This window comes from Heloderma suspectum, chromosome 6 (genome assembly GCF_057233095.1).
Source record: "Heloderma suspectum isolate Gila_16-S chromosome 6, 16-S_ref, whole genome shotgun sequence".
Classification (NCBI taxonomy): Eukaryota; Metazoa; Chordata; class Lepidosauria; order Squamata; family Helodermatidae; genus Heloderma; species Heloderma suspectum.
Genome location: NC_139463.1, coordinates 96570791 through 96591195, shown reverse-complemented (window position 1 = coordinate 96591195; position 20405 = coordinate 96570791). Strand labels below are relative to the sequence as shown.

The following is a 20405-nucleotide window of genomic DNA, read 5'->3' as shown; positions in this document are numbered from 1 at the left end:
GGGCTAGGGGAAAATTTTGTTTGGTGTGCATTTTGATATGAACTTACCAAATCTGCACTTCCTGAATCAATATGTGAACTGGAACACTGTTATCTTTTGGCATTTGCACTTCTCAAAATGTTGCGATGCAAGCCTCTTAACAAAATATTTAGAGGGGAAGCCACCTAAAAATGTATATTGGGGCAGGGAGGGGAAATGTACAAAAAAGCATTCTACAAGGAAAGACGGCTTGCCAAAATGCATGTATTTGGGAAAAATGCATACAAAAATATAGGTATTTGTGCAGACTTTTAAAAAAAAGGTGCGAACTGATGAGGATGGAAAGAAGTAAGGATGGGAAAAATGAGAAACTGAAATTGACACATGCATCCACAATTAGTAGGGAAATGAAGCTGAGTTCTAGCCACATCTGATAAGAGAGGGGTCTTGCAGGACTGTTGAAAGCGGTCAAGGTACATTCACACATTCAGAATGATGGCATCAGGTTCAGCAGTGGCATGGAATCACCACCCTAAGCAATAAAGTTTAACCCAGGGCAGGCAACTTCTGGCGGTCAAGGCGCCAATTCCCCCCTGCCCAGACCTGCCACGGACTTCACTCCTCCTGCTGCCATGGTGCTGCCAAAAAAGGGATGGAGAATAAAAAGAATCACAGTTTGCTGCTATGGAGGTTTAGAATGGACACATTTTGTTTTCAAGCTAAATTTGTCCATGCAAAGCTTCTGTAATGGTTTGCTGCCACAACCTTTTAAACTTCTTTTCTAGCAGAAAAAAAAGGCGCAACGGGTGGGGGTGGAGGGGTGGCAGGGGCCACGGTGTAAGCAATTCAAAAGTCATTTTGAAGGGAGAAAGTTGTCAAGAGAGGTTGGAGGCAGTGCTTCTTTTCTGGAAGGAGAAGTCCCAGGCCCTATGCCTGTAGCAGTGCCAGGCCGTCTGCCCTGAAATGCAGCCTTGCTCCTCTGTGTGGACATGCTGCAGTTGCTCAGTGCGGAAGAAGAGGCTCTCTGTACATGTTCAGAGCTTTCTTTCTTTCTTTCTTTCTTTCTCTCTTTCTCTCTTTCTCTTTCTTTCTTTCTTTCTTTCTCTCTCTCTCTCTCTCTCTCTCTCTCTCTCTCTCTCAGTCTCTCTCTTACCCTGTGTGTGTTTTCTTCTAGAGAAGGGGCAGGGCCACAAATGGGAGCAAAACATGTTAAAAGGTATGGGACTGCCAGATGAAGATCAACCATGTCTGCAAAGCGGTTTTATTACCTGCTCCATTGCTTGGGAGTAAGAACTCTTGGCTTTACCCAACCCGGTGCCCTCCAAATGTCTTGGACTACAATTCCCAGCATGCTGGCTGGGGCTGGTGGGGGTTGAAGTCCATCTAGCTCAGTATTGTTGACAGCAGTGGAAGCCGGTGGCTCCGATGTCAGTGCAACACCTTGGATGGCTCCTTTAGAGTTCTGACTGGTTCTGACTGAAACCTGGACCAGATTCACCATCCCACTGATGCCGGAGCCACCAGCCTCCACTGTTTGACACTGACTGGTAGCAGCTCTCCAGGGGTTTGGACAAGAGGCTTTACCTGAAGATGCCATGATTGAACCTGGGGCTTTCTGCATGCAGACCATAGGAACATAAGATGTGCTCTGCGGCTGAGCTACAGTGATACAGTAGGTGATGACCCTCTGGGTGGTAGAACAGGGAAGAAGGGTAGGGCAGAGAGCTTGGATCCCTGTTTGGCGTGTCTGTTACTTCCACCACTGTTTATCCTCCACGCAGCACTTTTAAACAGCGTAGTCTTTGTTGAGGTTTTTCTGGATTGTTTCCCCCCCTGCAGGCATTGTAGGGGACTGGAAGGAGCACTTCACAGTGGCTCAAAGTGAACGGCTGGATGACATCTGTGCTCGGGAACTGGGGGGCAGCAGCCCGACCTTCCGGACAGAGTTATAAGCACACCTTTGGTTTGCAGTGAGACTTCCACCAAAACATACTTCAGTGTGACCACGCAAGAAGCCAGAAGCAAGGGCCAGAAGAACCATGTGCTGCGCATGGGCCTCCTTTGGCTACCAAGGACAATTTTTTTAATTCGTACCCTGATGTCACTGAGGGGCTTTGGCTTCCAGGAACCCGCCAAATTTATGTGTCTCCCACAATCCTGCCAGTGCTTCTTGGGCGTCACAAGATCCCCTGCGCTGCACTGGCTCCACTCAAGAGGACCCTGGGGTAGTCAGACAAAATGAGTCACCTCCCAGGTTTCCAAACTGGCTGCATGAGTTGACTGCTCTGTCAGTGCTCAGAAAAAGGATGGATTGCTTTGCCTTTGTGTTGACCCATTCCTTCAGAGCCTTAAGGCCCATCATCTTAATGGAAGTTCCCAGAGATGGGAATAGCCCGGTCAAATGAGAACTGGGGACCTTTGAAGGATCAGCTTGAAATTGAAAGCTATTGATTAAGGTTTGGCCTGAAGATTGTGTCATCCTGCAAGGTGCATGAGACAACACGCTTAAGCTGTTATGCTTATTATATCAGGGAGTCCAGAGGATAAAAGTCAGAGCCCAACTCCTCAAGTCTGGGCTGAACATGAACGCCCACATCGGGCAATGAGTTGGAACTTGCCCACAGCATCAGGCCTTACAGCAGTCGTCCCCAACATGGTGCCCTCCAGATGTTTTGGACTTTAACTCCCAGCATTCCTATCCATTGGTCATGCCAGCTGGGGCTAATGGGAGCTGAAGTCCAAAATGTTTAGAGGGCACCTTATTGGGGTAGGGTGCTTTATAGCCTAATGATCAGCACTCATGTTACCGTACAAATTTTTTTATCTCCCTTGATTAAAGGTTGCGATGGACATGTTTAAATTCAAGGGGCACTCATACCTCCCATTAACAGACTATTACAAAGTAACCTGAAATTCTTCAGATCCCTGACAAATCGGTCTTCACTGTTGTGGCGAAGATGAAATCATTTTTTTGCCCAGCATGGTGTTCCCAGGGGGATCAATTTGGACCGTGTCTCATTTGCAAGTGAAGTTGTGCCACAATTCACCAAAGAATGGGGTAAATCATGACACACCTGAGTCCTACCTGCCCCCGATCCAGTGAGATAGCTGAAGTCATGGTCCAGACCATCAAGTATTGGTTGAAAAAGATGGCACAGTTCTCCAGTTGCTATACTTTGACCCCTGTCACTGGTTTCCCATTTGCTCTGGCCCTATCAGTGATGGGCCAGCTTTTTGCATAGCATGCTGCCAGCTACCACAAAACCATTGTTGACTGCACTATCCAACTCCAATAGCAACAGAAGTCCCATTACAATAGAGGAATGACCTATGTTCCAGCACGCCATGTTGCAATGAGTGTTAGATGGGTCCCAACCTTTGTCACTGCTGAGAGGGATGTAGTGAAAACACTGAGTGGAGTAACCTTCAGAAGGAATAGGAGACATTTGCAAAAAGATCATCCATCTCTGGCCCTGACATCCTGAGATGCCCCACAAGATGTCCCCAAAGGACAGGGTCTGGAGTGGACAGAGATTTGTGCCTCAGAACTGCACACATTTATTGAACTGCACACAGACTTGCCGCCAACAGAGAGTCATATGCTTGAATTTCTGACTCCAGACCTCAGATGTTTATTTCACATTGGACATATGCCAGCTGGACAGTTGGGGATGTAGTGTGTGTGAGCTGTTGCTTTAAGCCTGGCTTGTAATAGCTGCTCCCCTGTCCAGCACCTCTGGGTTGTAACAGCAGCTCCATGATCCAATGAGAACTGGTTAGAGCCAATGCCCCTAGCCTGGTGCCCTCCAGATGTGTTGGACTACAAGGTCTGCTGGCTCAGGATGATGGGAGTTGCAGTCAAATACATCTGACAGGCATCAGGTTGGAGAAGGCTGGATGTGTGTTACTCTGTCTGTATAGCTAATCCAAGTTGAGATGTCGTGTTGGTGGTATCTGTTGTTCCTGAATCCAACTGGAAGATAGTCTGGCTCCACTGCTTCTGGGCCTTGGCGCAGGCAAGCTGAAAGTGCATCACACGCAGTGAGTGCCCTCCAACAAGTCTGCAGAACTAGACAACGAAATATCTCAAGAGCATATGCCCGCCTTCCCCGACCTGGTGCCCTCCAGATGTGGCTGGGAATACTGGGAATTGTTGGCTCACACATCTGGGAGGCACTAGCTTGGGGAAGGCTGGTATATATGATTTCTGTCAGTGGAGGCTGGTGGCTCCAATGTCAGTGGGGCGATAAATCCGCTCCGGGTTTCAGCCAGAACTCTAAAAGAGCTATCCAACATGCTGGACCTGTTTGGGGCATGGGGTTCAGCACCGTGGATAGCTCCTTTAGAGTTCTGACTGAAACCCAGAGCGGATTTATCGCCCGGCTGATATCGGAGCCACCAACCTCGACCGATTCCAGTGGAAGATACCAGGGCTGCGCACAGACTCCCCGCTTTGCTTCAGATGCCAATTCAGACCTTCTGAAGCTGCCCCACTTTGCTTTGGACTGCTTCGGACACTATCTGCTTTGCTTCGGATTCGGGTCTGAAGCGAAATGTGAATATCTGAATTCTTCAGATTTGACGTTTTCCCATTGACTTGAATTGGAAAATGGAAATAGCCATAACATTTTCAGTTTTCATGATAAGTACATGACATTTGGGGACCTGGCAGCCCCCATGGAGTTCATTCCATCTGCCAAATATCAGACAGTTTGGTCCAGTAGATTTCGTGCTAGGCACAGATAAAATGTGCTGTTCTCCGAAACGCAAACCAAAGGTCATAAAGGGATAATCAGAGAAGTTAGGTGTTTTGAGCGATGATTAGGAGGAGGTGACTATCCCTAATCTCTGGTGTAAGGTTCTTTGAAGTGCAAAATAATTCCTCTGCCCTGGTACTACTTTCCTATTCAGCTTCACAGTGGATGACCTCAGGCTCTCTTTGGCTGAATGGAATACACATTACCTGGGAAAACAGGCTGGCAGGCCGGCTGGCAGGAGAGGTTTGTGCTATGTGCTTTTTACAAACTCTCAAAGCAAAGAGCTATAACTTTTCACTGATTGCAGAGAACTGCATGAAATCTGGGCAATGGGCAGCCCCCATGCCAAGACCCTGAAGATGCCTCATATTGGGCTTGCTTTGCCACAGTGTAGTATTAAATTTAAATAATATATGTGAATGTGTGTAGTGCTTTGCCACACACTGTTTGCTTGACCACAACATAAGCACCCACACACATGAGCAAAAGAAAAGCAAATACAGAACTACATACAAGCAAAGAAAAGGGTTTTTAATTTTTTTTTTTTTTTAGGGAAAAGATATAGAGTTCAAAAATGGGAAGGGAAGGAATACAGGAACTGAGAGGGGCGGGGGGGAGGCAAGAACAAGGAAAGGAAAGTACGTGTGTGTGTGTGTGTGTATGGATCTAGCAAGAAAGACAGGGAAAACGACAAAGAAAAAGTTGAATTCAGAACAGCAGGGGGTGGGGTGGGGGAGCCAAAGAACAAGGCAAGGAAATGAGGAAACTAAAGTACTTTTGAAATGTTTTTGTTTTTTAAATAAATAATATAGAAAAGAAAGGATGGGAATAGTTGAATTGAGAAGGGCTGGGTGGGAAAGAAGAACGACAAAGCTACAGGACAACACACACGCACCACACAGATCTAGCCAACTAACCAACCAGCACTCTCTCTCGCAGTGAAACAAACACAGGCTGATTTCTGATATTTACGGTATCCTGCCCCCCTCCTCCACCACTGCCAATGATTGGAGACTGCTGGGTTAAGTTCAGCCCTAATTTGGCAACTAGAGTTGCCATTCGCCAAAGCTGACTCCCTCCTCCTCCTCCCCCTCTCTCTTCCTTGCCTCCCCCTCCCTGATCTTTCACAAGTTGATACATTTAGAGACAGGCTATCTGGGCTTCAGAAGGCATCAGAATAGCTCCAAATTTCCAAGGTGCTTTGGCAGTGACCCGCTTCACTTTGGACCACCTCAGTGCTGGACTGATTTGCTTCTGATCTCCCCAAAGCACCCCCGAAGCACCCCGATTTGCTTCAATATTTCGATTCAGCACCAAAGTGATGCACAGCCCTAGAAGATACCAGGGAACTGATCTTGCTTTAGTCCAGGAGAAAGGAGGATTTTTAGGAGCTATCAAGTCCACCACCCAGACCACCTTGTTCCAGAGACCCAGCGGAGTGTCTGTCGACAGGAGTATCAGACATGGAACACCCCTCAGCATGACTTGGAAATAATCAGACCACCAGACCAACCAAACAGGTTCCCCATCCCAGAAAAAGGCTAAACGTTACAAAGTCTAGACCTCAATAGTGATCTGGTCCATGACAAGGACACTACTGACTCCGAGGGATGGATGGATGGATCTGTCAATTTTGTGCATGCCAAGATTGTCAGATTGTCAGATTTATGCTCATTCTATTTATTTATAAATAGAATTTATGCTCATTCTATTTATTAAAATTTTATTTATTAAATTTATTAATCGCCCATCTGGCTGGTCACTCAGCCACTCTGGGCGATTCTATCCTGTTTCCACATAAATTTGTGACTTCTTGTCTTTTTTTTTTTTTTAAGTCCTCATGGAGATTCAAACTTTTTTTTGGGGGGGTGCATTTTCCCCAAATACACACATTTCTTGAACATTTTTGAAACATACACATTTTTTCCAAGTACTTTTCCATTGATGTAATGCAGCTTTGTGTGCACTTTTCCTCTGGATTTTGTACACACTTTACAGTAGCACATGTATTTTTGTGCCGATCCCGCCCACCCTGATAAACTGTATCACCAAGCTCAGAAAAATGTGGATTTTGCGCATGACTCTGATGTGGTTGGCTTATTGGCTTGGGAATAGAGATGTGAAGGCCCAGGAAAAAAAAAATCAGAAAAAAATGTGTTTTTTCCCATTTTTTCCAAGGACTGGGTGTTTTTTTCTGAAAAACTGGAAAAATTGAACAGCTTTGGATTATGAAATATTTCATTTTAGAATTTAAGACAAAGTATTTCTATACTGTTACCCAGCCTTTACTCTCCCTTAAATTATTTCTAAAAACTATGTAATTAAAACACTTTTGTAGGAAGGCTAGACATGTAAAATGTTTGGAAATAATGAAGCCATGGGGGGAAAATATTTTTTTAATCATCTCTGTAAGATTCCCAGCATAGTTAGTTCTTTCATTCCTTATGAAAATTACTAATCTAAAGTATATTTCACTAATAGACATTTATGCTCAGTTTCCCAAGATGTGAGCAGAGTTACCATTGTGCATTTTTGACAGCAAATGTGCATTCTTGACAGGTTGGTTTTTTTTTCTATAGTCATGTGTTTCTGATGCTGTAGCAGTCATTTAATGTAGTTCTATTCATACAATAATTACAAATTTACCTACTAAGTTTGCTTTTTAAAGTGCTAAAATATGATTTTATGAGCAAACTAAGTCATACATAAAATAACTTTAGGAACAGAAATGCTAAAGCAGTCCTCCCCAACCTGGTGCCCTCCGGATGGTTTGGATTACAATGCCCACCATTCCTGACCATTGGCCATGCTGCCTGAGGCTGATAGGAGCTGAAGCCCAAAATATTTGGAAAGCATCAGGTTGGGGAAGGCTGTCTTAAAGCAACAAAGTCACTTTAGATTTGTAAAGAGCGCTTAAAAAATAAGTATTGCTTATTTTTCCATTTCTCCAAAATTTCCAATTTTTCTGGGAAAAAAACAATGGGAAAATGGGTTTTTTCCCCCCATGGTCTCAAAATTTCTGGAAATTTTACATCTCTATTTGGGAAGTATGAATTCAGTAAATTTGTATAAAAATCTCAATGGAACTAATTTATCACTCATCCTTTCTCCTTCTCCATTCCCTGATCATTCCTATCCTGCCAGAATACTGAATCCAGTGAATGGCTTGCTACGTGATCTTGAGGGATTGCCCCTTGGCTGTTATGGTGGTGGCATGCAGTCCTGCATCTCCCAGCCAGAGTTCCCTCAGCATGCCTGTTGTCCTCCAGACCTAAACGATGCCTTCCTCATCATTGATACCGCTTGCTTGCTTGACAGGCAGAGAGCCAAGGAGCAATTTGGCTGTGGCATCTGCTCCTTCTCTTTTGCACCACCACCATTGCCTGGGCCAGAGCGGGTTGTAATGGTGAAGAGGAGGAGCAAGTCCAGGGGCTCTTGAAGTGGGTCCCTGCTGGGGTGTGGGCCCTCAGCCAATACCCAACCATGCCTAGTCTTGACATCGGCCCTGTCTGGGACCACAGTTGCCAAAAAAGCTATAAGTAAAATCAAGAGCTAAGCAGCTTGAGGTTATAAACATGCAGGAAATGTGGAGGAGGCTCCATATAAAATGGAAAGCACGCTTGAAGCATGGGAGGGAGGTCAACAATCAGCTTCCTGAGATGGATGGATGCATGTGTCAAAATAGAAGCGAAGGTAGGGGGTGGGGCGGGGGATAAGCAGCAAGTAACTCCACACCCATTCTTCTTGGCAGATCTGTCTGTGTACAACCTAAGGTTTTCAAGACTTCACACTGTCAGCACAGCCTTGTAGTTAACAACTCACCTGGTTGTCACCACAGGCAACCAGGAATTTCATGCAGGTGAGTGAGGAGGCTGGCAGAGGAGGGCAGTTCACTCCATCCCTCTACCAGCCCATTTCTTTTCCATGCTAGCCATGGAGGAAGGAAAATGCCTTTCTCCATGGCCAGCACAGAAATGCAGCAGGCCAGTGGAACAAGGAGAAATTGCTCCATCCCACCTCCAACCCCACTTGGCAGAAGACAAAACTACTTTTTACTAGTCTACTAGTATATCCATGCTGGCAAAGAGGACAGGGCTTCCCCCTCTCTGCAGTCCCCATGGAAAAACAGGCTACTAGTGTCTTAGAGCTTTTCTGCACATGAGGCTATTCATCAGCTCTATCTACTTTTGGTTTTGTTGCAGAAGGGATCCAAGCACTATACGAGGAGTGCTACGTTTCTTTTGCTTTTTCAATTAAGTACCGCACTTTCCCTGCTCTAAAAAAACTCACCAGAAGTGCTGTTTAGACACAGAAGTGAAACTGAACTGTCACAACATCATCTAAAGAGCCCGTAAGCAACTGTGAGTAGGCAATGATGAGCACACGATAAAGGCCTCATACACAAAAGCCCTTAGTAGGCTAGTAATTTATTTTTTTTTGCAGTCTAATAAGTTTTTGTGGGCTTATTTACAAGGCTGAGTCAGCAACAAAGCTGGCAAATTGCATCCCATTCAATTTATTTGTTCAGGCAGATGGTACCGTCTCCTAAACGTTTGTGTCCCAGCTGTAAACACAGTAATAAATTTCCTTGCTCTAAAGTGAACCACCAAAGGGCATTGAACAAAAGTATTATGACCATTGACAGGGCAAAGATCAAACCATATCAGAGGCAGGTGACCTGGTGCCTTCCAGATGTTTTGGACTACAGCTCCCATAATCCATGGCCCTTGGTAATGTTGGCTGGGGTTTGTGGGAGTTGCCACCTAACACGTCTGGAGGGTGCCAGGTGTGCCTACCCTTGCCAGAGAGAGAGGCCTTGGTTCTCCAAAAGGCACCTCCATGCTTTAAGGACCCAAAGGAGCCTTTCCCAGCCTGTTGCCCTTGAGGGGAGTTGGACTGCAACTCCCGTCATCCCAACTGGGCTGTCTGGGGATGATGGGAACTGTAGTATGACAAACCTGGAGTGGCCCAGGTTGGGGAAACCCGAGTTAAAGGATGGCAAGCTAGAAATCCAAGTTCCCTGGAAGCCCGTTTCACTCAATCTCTCTCTCTCTCTCTCTCTCTTTCTCTCTCATGCACATGCACTTTCATCCCACACAGGTTTAATCCATTAGGAAAAGTCAACTCAGGAGAAGGACCTGGCAAGATGCCCAGCCCTAGAATGTGAGAAACCTCCGCCAGGAGTGTACACACACTTTCTGTGAGAAACCTCAGCCAGGAGTGTACACACACTTTCTCCGCTCTGCCATAAAGAGACACACCCGCCCAATTTCTAGACTATGTAGCTTTTCAGGAAGAGCAAGTGAACGAGAGGGAGAGGGAGAGGGAGAGAGGGAGAAAGAGGGAGGGAGAAGCAGAGGGAAGGAAGGTGACAGTCCCTGACTGGAGTGAAGGTGGCAGGTGGGCACGACCTTTCACTCATGCAGCAGGCAGTGGTGCCAGAGGGAAGTTCGGGGCAGGGGCGCTAGCTGCTTTGGGGAAGGCAGGGGAGAGCACAACCCATTCATATGACTCCCTTTTGTTGCACTGCCAGGAGATGAGTCTCGGATCCGGACCGGAAGGTTTGGACGCTGCGTCTGTCAAAGGCTCGGCACTGGTGGAGGTGGAGGGAGTCCTTTTGCCCCAGGAAATCATGGAGAACTGGGCTCGAATCAGAGGCTTCCAAGCTCGGCCTGATGACCTCCTCATCTGCACTTACCCGAAAGCAGGTAAGTGCAGGGCAGAGGGCAGAAATGCGGGGCATTGGCATAGCTGTGGTGGAGGCAGCAATGGAGAGCCACTGGCGGAGTTCTGGATTCTCGGCACCTTTTCCCACTCCCTTCTGGCAGGGACCACGTGGATCCAGGAAATTGTGGACATGATCCAGCATGGAGGTGACCCACAGAAATGTGCTCGTGCCCCCATCTTCGAACGGAGCCCTTACATAGAGCTGTTTCCCCCCAAACCCATACCCTCGGGTGAGTAGGGGGCACTACTGCTTCAGGTGAGCAGAGGAGGGGGGAAGCGTTTCTTTGCAGGAGGCTGAATGTCACCCCCCCGTGTTTCAGGCTTGGACCTGGCGGAGGCGATGCCCTCCCCGCGCACACTCAAAACTCACCTTCCGGTCCAGCTCCTGCCGCCTTCCTTCTGGGAACACAGCTGCAAGGTCAGGACGACGGGGGCAAAACTGATGGGAGGGCAGAGCTTAATCTGAGCCATGGTGCAGTTCCAGGGCCCTTGGAACACGTGAAGCCATAACTGAAAGGAGAGGGTGCCTCTGAGCCTGTGCAGGTGGAGTACTTGATGTGATCCAGGCTTGGTCTTTCAGCCTGTTTGCAGTGCCAGGATTCTACTCCAGAATACGTAGTATAAAAGGAGGGAGTGGAGTGTCTCTGAGCATAAGTGCCTTTCCCTCACTACTGGATCATCATGCCTGCATTACTTTCAGAGTCAGGCTGGCTGGGTCAGAGTTTGTGCCTTCCAGATACCCTTGAGCAGCCTTCCCCAACTGGTACCCGCCAGATGGGTCAGACTACAGATCCTATCATCATGTGCTGGCTGGGGATGATGGGGCTTGTAGTCCATCACATCCCTAGGGTCCCAGATTGGTAAAGGCTGCCTTCGATCCCTGGCAACTTTTTTTCCCAAAGCCACCGCCACCCTGGGAAACACTCACCTGGAATACGTATCTTTGAATTACTTACTTACTTACTTATTTATTACATTTATATCCCGCCTTTTTTCCTCCTTAAGGAACCCAAGGTGGCATACATAACCCTCCTCCTCCATTTTATCCTCACAACAACAACCCTGTGAGGTAGGTTGGGCTGAGAGTCTGTGACTGGCCCAAAGTCACCCAGTGAGCTTCCATGTCTGAGTCGGGACTAGAACCCGGATCTCCCGGCTCCCAGTCAAACACTCTAGCCACTACACCATACTGGCCCTACACACTTCTGAGTAGACATTCAAGAACGGGAACCTTGCACATTGGAGCAGTGGGGAATGAAAGGCTTGGGTAGCCTTCCCCAACCCTGCTGCCTTTGAGATATGCTAGACTGCAATTCTCATCATCCCCAGCTAGGAACTCCTGGCCTGGGTTCTCTCTTGGTTGGTTGGTTTTATTCTCTTTCTACAGATCATTTATGTGGCCAGGAATGCCAAAGACAATGTCGTCTCCTACTTCCACTTCCATCGCATGAACCAGCTTATGCCGGACCCTGGAAAGTGGGAAGAGTTTCTGGAGAATTTTGTTGCTGGCAAGAGTGAGTGAGAGGAGGTGGGGGAGGCTAGAAGTGGAAAAGAGAAGAAGAGCACGCCTCTTGTAAAGGGACCTGCCTGCTCTAGGAGAGACGGTTATCTAGGGATATATATGAGAAATTCATTTCGGTTCATTTTTGATCAGGTTTTCCCAATTCGCTCCTCCTGAACCAAACACAGACTCAAATGCAATCTGTGGTTGCAGTCTGTACACTTCTGAGTTTGCAGTGTGATTCACAGACCCAAAAGAATGTGTTTGACAGCATGTGCACGTTTGAAAAATGTGCATGAAAAATGCATACTTTTGAAAAATGTGCACGAGCACACTTTAATCAGCGGGAGAAAATTGCACACATTCCAAAGATGCACACAGCTCATGTGTATATCTGGAAAAGACAAAAAACAGACAAAATTGCAGTCTGATATGGCCACGAGATGGAACAAGCTTCAAAATGGCATTTGGGGAACATTTGCTTGTGTGCACATCCCTGGGGTTATCTTTATGCCCCCTTCACTGAGTTTCCTGCCACGGGAGGGGGAATGGAGCTCTTCTGGTTGATGCAGAGGATGGTTAGGGGTTAGCAAAATTCTGCAAATAGGGAGACTGCTACGTGAACCTGCAATGTGTGTTCTGGTTTTCTTTCCAGCCATGAAAACATTATAGTTCACACTTTGGGAGGAATGGCTGAGGCAGATCTGCATACCACGTTTCACTTTTATTTTATTTTATTACTTTAAGCATTTGTATACCTCTTACCAGTTAAAAAAAACCCACCTCAAAGCAGTTTACAACAATTCTACCTCTTGGGTTTATTTGCAGTCACTTATGGCTTGTGGTTAGACCACGTTCGTGGCTGGTGGGAGGCTAAAGACCATCACCCCATTCTGTACCTCTTTTATGAAGATATGAAAGAGGTAAGCAGCTCTCTCTCTCTCAATCCTCTTTCAATTTCTCTTTCAATCTCTCTCTCTCTCTTATACACACGCGCGCGTGCGCGCACACACACACAAACACACACACACACACATTGTATTTTCCACTCAGGAAACTCCTAAGACTGCTCCTAGAAATGCTCCAAGCAGTTAATCTGTTGGTGGTGCTGTGAGTTTCTGGCAGCAGTGCCCCAAATAGGTCTGTAATGGCCCCAGGCCTGTAATCAAGTCACCTGTAGTTTTTAGAGGGCCCTAGAGATCCATAATGCTTATTAAGTGCAATTTCCTTGCTAGTGGGCCTCTGAGCATGTGAGATGAGTCAAAGGTTGATAGCGTGGCCTCAGCACATTCCATGCTAACGAAGGCTAGTATCTTATCAGGGCCTAGGATGTGCCTGAGAAGTGAGGCTATGTTTATGCCGAGGTACAGGTGTCTGTGCTGGGAAAGTTCTGATTGTTTTCCTTCTGACCAAACAACTGTTTAGCCTATGCTGGGAATGAACGCTAATTAACGCTTGCTGCTGTCATGCTGCCTCCCTGCTGACATGTATGGTATAAAACCCATTTTACCCCATGGCTCTGGGTTCAGAGAAGCTGTCTGATCCAACCATTGGGTATGCCTGTGTGCTGATTGTACTCAATAAAGTCTCCTTGTAAGCAAACCTGGATCTGGCTTATCATTATCTTGGCACCTCCACACCTTAGCAGCCCACGGCCGGGGCAATACAAGGTCCAAAAACCAAACTCTGTAAATTTCCTTATGACAGCCTCTGCATCGCACACAGACAAAAAGAATCTGCCCTGTGGTAAAAAGTATTTCATCTCATGGGGTAACTAGACTGGGTGGCTGGGCTTGCGCATTGTTTTTGGCAAATGCCTGCTTTGCACTCTGTTTGTGCTCTGAAGCTAATCTACACAACACCAGCCTCTCAGGCTAGATTGCAGTGACAGCCTCTCAGGCAGGAGCAGTGAAGATGTTTTCCAGATGCAAATGCCTGGGCTTTTGTAATTCTACTGTGACTCTCTGAAAGAGAACTGAGAAATCACCACGGAGGATCCCTGGCCTATCCGCTTGGTCACTACCGTAAAAAAACGCAATTGTATCCAGTGTTACTTCTACTTAGAGTAGACCTATTTAAATGAATGGGACTTAAGTTAGACTAACATTGGACACAACCCAAGATGCTGGATTTGATTGGTCTGATCCATCAGGGCTGTTCTTATGCTCTTAGAACAGGGGTGCTGAACTTCTTTCAGCCTGTGGGCCTAATTATGTTTTGGAAAAGCTCTTGGGGGGCCGGATTCCAGTGGTGGGCGGGGCTGAAGGTAAAAGGGTCGGGGCCAAAATACCAGCATATTTTAACGTGCAGCTCTTACTGTAACTAAGCTTCAAGACAGGCATTTCAATCTTTTCGAATGAGCGGTGAACTGCACAAAAGCCAGGCAGCACTGAAGACCCAGAGTCCCATAAGAAGAAGCTTAAATGAGCAGAGCCGTTTAACGGGAAGGTCCCCATGTTCATTCTTGCAGCTAAGCACAAGTATTTTTTGACAATAGTGAAGGAGTAGGATGGGGAAAGGGGGGACCTTTTCCTCAGGGAGATTTATTTATGGCTGGTGCATGCTGGGGGTTGTAGGACTTTTTCTGTCTAAATATGCATTGGATTCCACTCTTAGAAACTTTAGATTTCAATCTGTCTGGAATCACTCCACATGAAAACTCTTGTCTCCCTCCCTAGGACCCAGCCTGTGAAATCCAGAAAGTTGCCCAATTCCTGGGCATAGAGCTCCTGGAATTGGTTCTCAACCGGATTGTGCAGCACACGACATTCGAGAGCATGAAAGCCAACCCAATAGCTAATTACACCTCCATGCCTTCTTCTATCCTGGACCATGCTGTGTCGCCCTTCATGAGAAAAGGTGAGGACCAGAGGCTGAGTTCCAGCCACATTTGATAGGAGCATCATCAACGTCATCATCATCAGTAGCAGCAGCAGCACTATATTTTAACACTCTAAAGCACGTACAATTTTCTAAGTACTACATAGATACTGCAAGATAAAACACTACCTACCCTCAGGCCTGTTGGAAAGTCTGGTGTGACTTACAGCAGAGTTGCCTTATATAGAGAAAATGTGGCAACACAGCATTTAGTACTGGAGGCAATAAATGCAGGCTAGAGCCAATTTAAAAGAAGTTCAAATCAACGTAGCGCTTTTATACACATCATCGGAGAAGGCTATCTAACACTGTTTAACTACAAGCACCCCCTAACGCTGGGTGTGTGAGTGTAAGCAAAGGCATGAGATATGGTTACTCGTTTCCTTCCCAGAGAGACTGTAGGTTGCTGCTGCAGAGACAGAGGAGGAGGAAGAAGGAAGAGGAAGGGTAGGGAGCAGGAAGATGGAACTGATCAGACAACAAGGGGAATGAAGAAGACAATTGGCTGTTGATGCAACACATTGTCTATCGCCCCCTAGTGTCTGGAAGCATGCGGAGTTGTTTCTATTATCCAACAAGGCCCACAATCCAATAGACAAGATACAAAAGGGGAAAGGAAAGGGGAAGGAAGAGGAAAGCAAGCATTGAAGCAGCAGCTTCTTCTCTGGTTGAAGGATGGAGCCAGGGTGGTCTCAGTTCAAATAAGTGTTCTCTCTGGCAGGGAAGGGTGAAATGAGCTCCCTACAGCTGCTCCTTCTCTGGCTGATGTATGGGTCCAGGCTGGTCTCCCCCTTGCAATGATGTTCTTCCTGGTAGGCAGGGGGTGCAGCCTTCCAGTGGCCCCAAGCCCCCTCCCCTGGTTGATGGATGAAGCCAGAGTGTGCAGCTGTCCAGCTCTGCAGTCCTAGGGCACCTGTCCTTTGGAGCTGAGTGGGCCTGAGTGGGGTACGTGGGACTGTTCAGAGCAGTCATGTGAGCATGTGGGTTACAGCCACATTTAGAGGACTGGCATCAAGTTCAGGAGCATTGTGGAAGGCCCATCATGAGTAGTAAGCCAGGGAGAGGCAGGCTGTGGCCCTCACCCTATTTTCAGAAGCCCTCCAGGTGATTAGTTCAGACCTCTGGCAAAAGCTATCTGTCCCTCTGCTGGCAGCTTGCTGGGCAGGAAGGAAAAGGGGGAGAGAAAGTGTGTGTGTGTGTGTGAGAGAGAGACAGAGACAGAGACAGAGAGAGGGGTGTGTGTGTCAGAGACAGAGAAAGCGAGAAGCGGTGTCAGAAAGAGAGAGCGAGACAAGGGGATGTCAGAAAGAGAGAGAGAAAGAGAGAGAGAGAAAGAGAAAGAGAGATGGAGGTCTCAGAGAGAGAGAGAGAGAGAGAAAGAGAGAGAAAGAGAGATGGAGGTCTCAGAGAGAGAGAGACAGAGACAGAGAGAGGGGTGTGTGTGTCAGAGACAGAAAGCGAGAAGCGGTGTCAGAAAGAGAGAGCGAGACAAGGGGATGTCAGAAAGAGAGAGAGAAAGAGAGAGAGAGAGAGAAAGAGAGAGAAAGAGAGATGGAGGTCTCAGAGAGAGAGAGAGAGAGAGAGAGAGAGGTCTCGGGGCGGGGAGAGAAGGAGGTCTCAGAGAGAGGGGGGGAGCGCAAAGGGGATGTCAGGAACTGAGAGAGAGAGGAAGGGTGTCCACTGATGCATTGCCAAAACAGAGGAGACATTACCATAAAAAAGGACACCAATTTGCATAATGTTTGCATGTATAAATTTATATGTATAGGTGCAAATTTAATTTAATTTAAATAGAAATACAATACACCTTACCATGGTGGAGAAGCTGACCAGGTGACCTGCGCGCCTGCTCAGTCTGCTGTCCAGGTGCTAACTGCGGATGGGCAACTTCAAGGCCCCTGTGTGGCTCTGTGTTCTTATGGTTCTTCAACTTTAAACCAGACTTGGACTGGAACCTCTTCAAATGATGCACATTGGGGCAAAAAATCCCAGCTTCACATATATGCAGGCGGGATCTGAGCTAGCAGTGACTGAGATCTTGGGGTTGTGGCGGACAGCTCGATGAAAATGTCAACCCAGTGTGCAGTGGCTGTGAAAAGGGCAAATTCCATGATAGGCATAATTAGGAAAGCAATTGAAAATAAAAGTGCCAGTACCGTACAGCCCTTATACAAATCTGTGGTGGGACCGCACTTGGAATACTGTGTACAGTTCTGGTCATTGCACCTAAAAAGTATATCGTAGAGTTGGAAAAAGTGCAGAAAAGGGCAACCACAATGATCAGGGGACTGGAGCAACTCCCCTACAAAGAAAGGTTATAACATCTGGGACTGTTTAACTTAGAAAAGATGTGAGTAAGGGAAGACATGCTAGAGGTGTACAGAATTGGGCATGGTGTGCGTAGGGAGACTTTTTTCTCCCTCTCTCATAATACTAGAACCCAGGGTCATCCCATGAAGCTTATTGGTGGGAGATTCAGGACAGATAAAGGGAAGTACTAGCTATACTATGGAATTCAGTTCCACAAGACATAGTGATGGCCACCAATTTGGATGACAAATTCCTGGAGCAGAAGGCTATCAATGGCTACTAGTCCTGATGGCTATATGCTACCTCCAGTATGCCTCTGTTTACCAGTTCCTGGGGAACACGGGCGGGAAGGTGCCATTGCACTCATGTGCGGCTTGTGGATTTCCCCTGGTTAGCTGGTTGGCCACTGTGTGAACAGAATGCTGGACTAGATGGACCCTTGGTCTGACCCAGCAGGGCTCTTCCTATGTTCTTATGTTCCAATGGTGGATATCTTCAAATAGAGGACTGTCTTCTGCCAACTCCCCAAAATAGAGGAACATACTCTGTAAAGTAGGATAGCTGGCCACCCTGGGTGTGTGTGTGTGTGTGTGTGAGAGAGAGAGAGAGAAAGAGAGAGAGGCAGAAAATGGGGTCACCATGCCTACCCCTGGCTTAGATGCTGACCACTGCCAGTGTCCAGCCCTGACAGATTACCTGCCCACTACCCCCGAGGGAATGTGGTCCTAACCCTAAAAAAAGGCCCCTCTCTCCTGCTATAAGCATTAGAAATGTTAGTAGTCATTTTGGACGGAGAAAGTTGCCAACACAGGTATGGGCAGCAATGCTGTGGACTGGGCTTTTGGCGGAGCCCTGTCACCTGCCAGTGTGGTGTAGTGGTGAGGGTGACGGACTGGGAGCCGGGAGATCCGGGTTCTAGTCCCCACTTGGCCATGGAAGCTCACTGGGTGACTTTGGGCCAGTCACAGACTCTCAGCCCAACCTACCTCACAGGGTTGTTGTTGTGAGGATACAACAGTGAGGAGGAGGATAATGTAAGCCGCCTTGAGTTCCTTGCGAGAGGGAGAAAGGCGGGGTATAAATGCAATAAATAAATAAATAAATTCATGCCCATCCCCCTTGTCATTTATCCTGATCACATAGTTACTGGCAGCAGTTGCTCTGGGGTGAGGGAAAGCTTCTCCGGAGTTTGAAATCTGCTGGGTTAGAAGAGCAGGAAAGGGGGACAGGAAACTGGTTTGTTGAGGTTGTCTTCCCCCCGGATTGTTTTCCCTGCCTGCAGGCACTGTAGGAGACTGGAAGGAGCACTTCACGGTGGCGCAAAGTGAATGGCTAGACAACATCTATGCCCAGGAACTGGGGAACAGCAGCCTGAGCTTCCGCACACAGCTATAAGCACTCCTCCTTGCCTCTTACGAAGTCTTTTTCACCCAGATGTGCCTGTTGATTTCACCTGCCCTAAAGAAAATAAGCTGCGGGTTTGGAAGCCCACCCAAGCACATATTGTGGAGGATGGGCCTTACAAAAATTAAATGTATTGTTTTTATAAGTCTTTTCCTTTGCAAATGAATTTCAGTGAAATGGTTTCACAGTTCCCCCCCCCCCCGACCTTTTGATGATGGGAGAAAGACCCGGTTCATTTGAATCACCTGCGTATCTTGCCCTTCTTCAGAAGATCTCATCGTGGCATATATATGATATATTCATTGCATGAACTCCAGTTAGATTGCAGAAGAAAAAGATGATCACTTTGAATTGATCAGAAAGTGCTTTAAGGCCCACACTCAACCTTCCCCAACCAATGGCCATACCGGCTGGCTGGGGCATGTTGGGAGTTGCAGTGGGTGGAGGGTGTCACCTTGGGGAAGCCTGCCCAGACTACGCCGAAAGTCCAAAGACCCTTGTCTGCTAACGTCGGCTTGCCCTAATTAGGTCTAAATTGGAAGCGGGGGAATTAAGGGCAGCGTAGTGGCTAGAGTGTTGGACTGGGAGTCGGGAGATCTAGTCCCCACTTGGCCATGGAAGCTCAGTGGGTGACTTTGGGTCAGTCACAGTCTCTCAGCCCAACCCACCTCACAGGGTTGTTGTTATAAGGATAAAATGGAGGAGGAGGAGGATTATGTACACTGCCTTGGGTTCCTTAAGGATATAAATGTAATAAAGAAATAAAGAAATAAATCACCAGAAGACCACAAGGGGAGATTTTGTTGAGCCCCACTAGTCCCAACCCTTTAAACTGTTCCACAAAGTCCTTTCTTCCCCATCTGGCCTAGAATTGAGTCTGGCTAGAAGAAGGGGGTATGGCATTCATTCATTCATTCATTCATTCATCCATTCATTCATTATAAATATTTCTAGGCCACCTTTCAGGTCAGGAGCCCTCCCAAGGTGGCTTACAACAATAACATTCTTGTAACAATAATTTTAAAAATGGATACGGTGGTAAAACAGCCAAGATTCATAAAAACAAACATCAGCAATAAAACTTGGCAGGTTTTTCTTGGCATTCTGTTTTTAATAATTTTAATATGTGTTTTAATCTTTTATCTTTTTTTTACTATTGTATTTCTTGTGTTCACTGCTCTGGAATGTCATCTGGATCGGGAGTGGTATACAAATGTTGTAAATAAATAGATAAATAAAACATCTGGTCTAGATAGCACTACAAATGCAACTGCAGCTACAACCCAGAACAGTCTGGTAAAAGACATAATCAGGGGAAGACCAGAGTAAACAAGAACTTCCTAAAAGCCTGCAATAGTGGGGTCTGATGGAGCCCCGCAAATGAAGTGGTCGGGGCATGCTTCATCACGATTTTCCCGTATGATAGAATCATAGAATAGTAGGGTTGAAAGGGGCCTATAAGACCATTGAGTCCAACCCCCTGCTCAATGCAAGACAGAGCATCCCTGACAAGTTTCTGTCTAGCCTCGTCTTGAATGCCTCCAGTGTGGGAGAGCCCATCACCTCCCTAGGGAATTGGCTCCATTGTCATATTGCTCTAACAGTCAGGAAGTTTTTCCTGATGTTCATCCGGAATCTGGCTTCCTATAACTTGAGCCCATTATTCCATGTCCTGCACTCTGGGATGATCGAGAAGGGATCCTGGCCTTCCTCCTTGTGACAACCTTTCACGTACTTGAAGAGTACTATCCTATCTTCCCTCTGTCTTCTCTTCTCAAGGCTAAACATGCCCAGTTCTTTCAGTCTCTCCTCACAGGGCTTTGTTTCCAGTCCCATTATCATCTCCA

General features: G+C 46.9%; 2 protein-coding genes across 4 annotated transcripts in view; both read left to right on the top strand.

The window, feature by feature from the left end:
* Positions 1-9494, top strand: part of LOC146341951 (sulfotransferase 1C2-like) — a 20318-nt gene extending 10824 nt beyond the window's left edge. The window contains exon 8 of one of the 2 annotated variants that reach the window (XM_084805308.1): positions 8939-9494. In XM_084805308.1, coding sequence (XP_084661434.1) covers positions 8939-9042 — 104 coding nt within the window. In that variant the 3' untranslated portion in view covers positions 9043-9494. Of the gene's footprint in view, positions 1-1818; positions 8770-8938 lie in introns of those variants that run through there. The other variant, XM_084805307.1, reaches the window with a different exon arrangement.
* LOC146341950 (sulfotransferase 1C2-like) lies at positions 3992-20405 on the top strand. 2 transcript variants are annotated; one of them, XM_084805306.1, is made up of 8 exons: positions 3992-4020; positions 10270-10444; positions 10565-10693; positions 10784-10881; positions 11851-11977; positions 12793-12887; positions 14643-14823; positions 18437-20405. In XM_084805306.1, exons 2-8 carry the CDS (start codon positions 10273-10275, stop codon positions 18547-18549), a joined length of 915 nt encoding a protein of 304 aa, XP_084661432.1. In that variant the 5' UTR covers positions 3992-4020; positions 10270-10272; the 3' UTR covers positions 18550-20405. The 2 variants fall into 2 exon arrangements, with proteins under 2 accessions (XP_084661432.1, XP_084661431.1); XM_084805305.1 differs by lacking the exon at positions 3992-4020 and adding an exon at positions 10041-10136.